Source organism: Choloepus didactylus, chromosome 4, assembly GCF_015220235.1.
Source record: "Choloepus didactylus isolate mChoDid1 chromosome 4, mChoDid1.pri, whole genome shotgun sequence".
NCBI classification, from domain to species: domain Eukaryota; kingdom Metazoa; phylum Chordata; class Mammalia; order Pilosa; family Megalonychidae; genus Choloepus; species Choloepus didactylus.
Genome location: NC_051310.1, coordinates 173,996,217 through 173,999,848, shown reverse-complemented (window position 1 = coordinate 173,999,848; position 3,632 = coordinate 173,996,217). Strand labels below are relative to the sequence as shown.

General features: G+C 51.5%; 1 protein-coding gene across 1 annotated transcript; it reads left to right on the top strand.

Annotated features, from left to right (window-relative positions):
* The first annotated feature begins 221 nt into the window (after positions 1 to 221).
* Positions 222 to 3,389, top strand: CLEC14A (C-type lectin domain containing 14A). The gene is made up of 2 exons (XM_037831552.1): positions 222 to 1,404; positions 2,296 to 3,389. The coding sequence occupies exons 1-2, from the start codon at positions 772 to 774 to the stop codon at positions 2,296 to 2,298; spliced, it is 636 nt and encodes a 211-aa protein (XP_037687480.1). The 5' UTR covers positions 222 to 771; the 3' UTR covers positions 2,299 to 3,389.
* Positions 3,390 to 3,632: the final 243 nt, after the last annotated feature.

The window sequence follows — 3,632 nt, the reverse complement described above, 5'->3', positions numbered from 1 at the left end:
ACTTTTAAAGCAAGGGCTGGCGGAAGAGCAGAATTTCCTGTTTAAAATCCTTAAGGGAAGTCCAAATTGTTTGACTAGCAATTAGCTCACCAGTCTCCTTTGACAGAAGAGAGGAACAGAACTGAGAACGAGATCCGTGATTAAATAATACTGCCTCTGGTGGTGAAGGGAGAGGCTTAGATCTCTCATAAGATTTTTTTTTTCCCACTGTCGCAGAACTGCTCTAAACTGGAACCGTCTACAAATTGTTCTGACGCCAGCTCCACGATTCGGAACAGAAACACAATGGACGGGAGTTGGCTGACACTCACAACTACAAGCAAGTGCGTTTTCTCCAGTCCTTCCTGCCAGTGTTCACCAATGTGTTCTGGGATCTGAGGTCCTGAAACTCCCCTCATTGAAGCCATGAGCGGGGAAAATGATCCACTTCATCCAAGCAGCGAGTTTCTCTCTTTTTCTCCTGCTCTAAGTAGGGTGTTTGACCTTCTGGTCCACTATGTTCCCGGTGCTGCGGGCGCCGGCTGTGTTTCTGACCCCAGAATAAATCAGGGCTATGCAGGGCCTGGCAGAGCTCCGGACACATTTCCTGTGACGGCCGAAGGGAAACTGTTGGCTGCCTGAGACCGGGGATGATTCTTGGCGCCTGGGGGAGCCGGCGGGAGCGAGGGCGGGATGAAGCCAGCTGTAAGGGGCGGTGACCGCACTCGGGAGACAGCTCCGCGCCCTCAGGCGGGACAGACCCAAGCGGGGAATAGCTAAGGGGCCTCCAAGATGAGGCCCGCCCTCGCCCTGTGCCTCCTCTGGCAGGCGCTCTGCCCTGAGCCGGGCCTTAGCGAGCACCCCACAGCCGACCGCGCCGGATGCTCGGCCTCGGGAGCCTGCTACAGCCTGCACCACGCTACCATCAAGCGTCTGGCGGCCCAGGAGGCCTGCAATCTGCGCGGCGGGGCGCTCAGCACTGTGCGCGGAGGCGCTGAGCTCCGCGCAGTGCTCGCTCTCCTGCGGGCGGGTCCGGGGCCCGGAGGAGGCTCCAAAGACCTTGTGTTCTGGGTTGCGCTAGAACGCACAAAATCCCACTGCACCCAGGAGAACGAACTGCTGCGGGGTTTCTCCTGGCTGTACCCCGACGGCGGCGGGACGGAAAGCGAGACGCTGCAGTGGGCGGAGGAGCCCCAACGCTCCTGCACCTCCAGGAGTTGCGCGGGTCTCCTGGCTACCGGAGGGATAGAACCCACAGGCTGGAAGGAAATGAGATGCTACCTGCGCGCCGACGGCTACCTGTGCAAGTATGAGTTTGACGGCTTGTGCCCCGCGCCGCGCCCTGGGGCCGCCTCCAATTTGAATTACCGCGCGCCCTTCCAGTTACATAGCGCCGCGCTGGACTTCAGCCCCCCGGGGACCAAGGTGAGTGCGCTCTGCCCCGGGCAGCTCTCCATCTCGGCCACCTGCATCGCGGACGAGGCCGGCGCGCGCTGGGACGGAATACCCTCCGGAGGCGTGCTCTGTCCCTGCCCCGGCAGGTACCTCCGTGCTGGCAAATGCGCTGAGCTCTCTAACTGCCTAGATGACTTGGGAAGTTTTGCCTGTGAGTGTGTGGTGGGCTTTGAGCTGGGTAAGGACGGACGCTCCTGTGTAACCCATGGGGAAGGACAGCAGGCCCCTGGGGGGACGAAGGTGGCCACCAGGCGCCCACCCACCACTGCAGCCAGTCCCCTGTCGAAGAAAACATGGGCACCCAGTGTTCATGAGAATCCAGAAGACATACCCCATATCCTTGGACAAGGCAGTTTAGTAACAGCTGTTCCCGAGATTCCTCAGCGGGGAGCCCAGAGCACGATATCTACCCTTCAGATGTCCCCTCAAGCCAAGTCCAAGGCCACCACCACCCCTTCAGAGAGTGTGATTCCCAAGTTTAACTCCACGTCTTCCAGTGCCATTTCCCAGGGTTTCGACTCCTCCACCGTGGTCGTCATACTTGTGAGCATAGCAGTAGTAGTGTTGGTTATTTTGACCATAACAGTGCTAGGACTTTTCAAACTCTGCTTCAACAAGAGCCCTTCCTCCAGCCCTAGGAAGGAGCAGATGTCCCCACAGGGCGTGGAGAATGATGCTGAGGCCGCAACTTTGCCCTCCAATTCTGCACTTCGCACAGACAATGGGGTGAAGGTCGGGGACTGTGGTCTGCGGGACAGGGCAGAAGGCGCCTCGCTGGCAGGGTCCTCTCTTGGCTTCGGCGACCTGTAGGGTATCAGGGCACAGTGGGTACTCTTTCTGAGCAGGGTTTTCTTCTTTCAGTGAAAGATGAAAAGAAAAAGTGGAACTCCTTTGTGGATCTGAGGATTCCTACAGAAATTCCCCTTCCCCTGAATTCCCTCTGTTCAACTGAGGAGCTGCTTCTGGCCTGGACACTCCTGCCTTGGAAGGACTAGCCAGAGGTGGAAGTGCTTTAGGGTCTATTGGGGGGTGGGGAATGCCAGGAGGACGTTTTTCTTTTTGTCTATTCTGGAGAATTCGATTGAAAATTTCAAAACATTGGAAGTAAAAAGAAAGCAAAATACAATATTTTAAAATTTTATTTTTACCAAAATGGAAAGCAAACCTGTCTACATTGATCGTGCTGGGAGGATATTGGTTTGAAATTCCCAGACAGAAAATAAAGGATTGTTGATAATACAGGCTCAAATGTCATTGGTTTCCTCAAGGAGTAATTATTTAGGAAGAGCAGCTGGGGAGCATACTGAGTATAGCAACACGAGTGCAGTCTGCTTTTAGACTGGGGAAAATCTCTTAAGTCCTTGAAATGAGGAACAAATCTTTAAGGACTAGTAACCTTTTCCTGGGTTCTTTTATCCTTTGCTTTCAAAGTCCCTGCTACTTGTATACTCTGCTATAAATCCAAAGTGTTGCCAGAGTTGCTGGCTGAGGAAGCAAATCACAGTTGACCACCAATTCAAGTGCTTACTGTGTGTCCTTGACCAAGGAAACAAATAATTTGTTTTCCCTTTCCAGTGTTTGCACTCCCTAGTGTAATGACCTCCCCAACCAAAGTCCTCTCCTAAACTTCAGGATGCTGATCCTCACTTCCAATTACGGTGATGTTAATTCTCAATTAAAACATTAATGCTAAGTATTGATTGGAAATTTTCTGGGGACATGAAAGCAAAAGTAAACTGGGTTTCCTCCAAATCTGCTAGGCTCTTCTACACTTTGTAATCTGTGGAAAAACTTGAATGCCAAACAATTTCCTATTCCCCTCAATGAAATTGTACACAGTGACACATGCCCAACTTGGAAGAATTACAGTTTAACAAGTCTACATGCCAAAGGCATGGTAAACAGCTTTCCATAAAAATTAAAGGTATAATCAATAAATGACAAATGAAAATATCTATCATCTTGTTGTGACTTGGTATATAAAAGTAATCTAAATGAAGCATTCCTCTGAAAAATTATTAAGGCGTAGTAATAACCACTAGAATCAAGGTCCTAGCCAACATCCCTCTTCTGTAATATTTTTATTAGTAGGCTAAGACTTTGAGGTTTGTTCTCTGGGGTGGGGGTGTGAGATGCAATGTTCATGGAGAGAGAGCCACTGAGAAGAATGGAAACAGCCTACATCATTTTGTTTTCAT

Coding starts and splice junctions, on each gene's coding strand:
- CLEC14A (XM_037831552.1), top strand. CDS start 772: ATGAGGCCCGCCCTCGCCCTGTGCCTCCTCTGGCAGGCGCTCTGCCCT.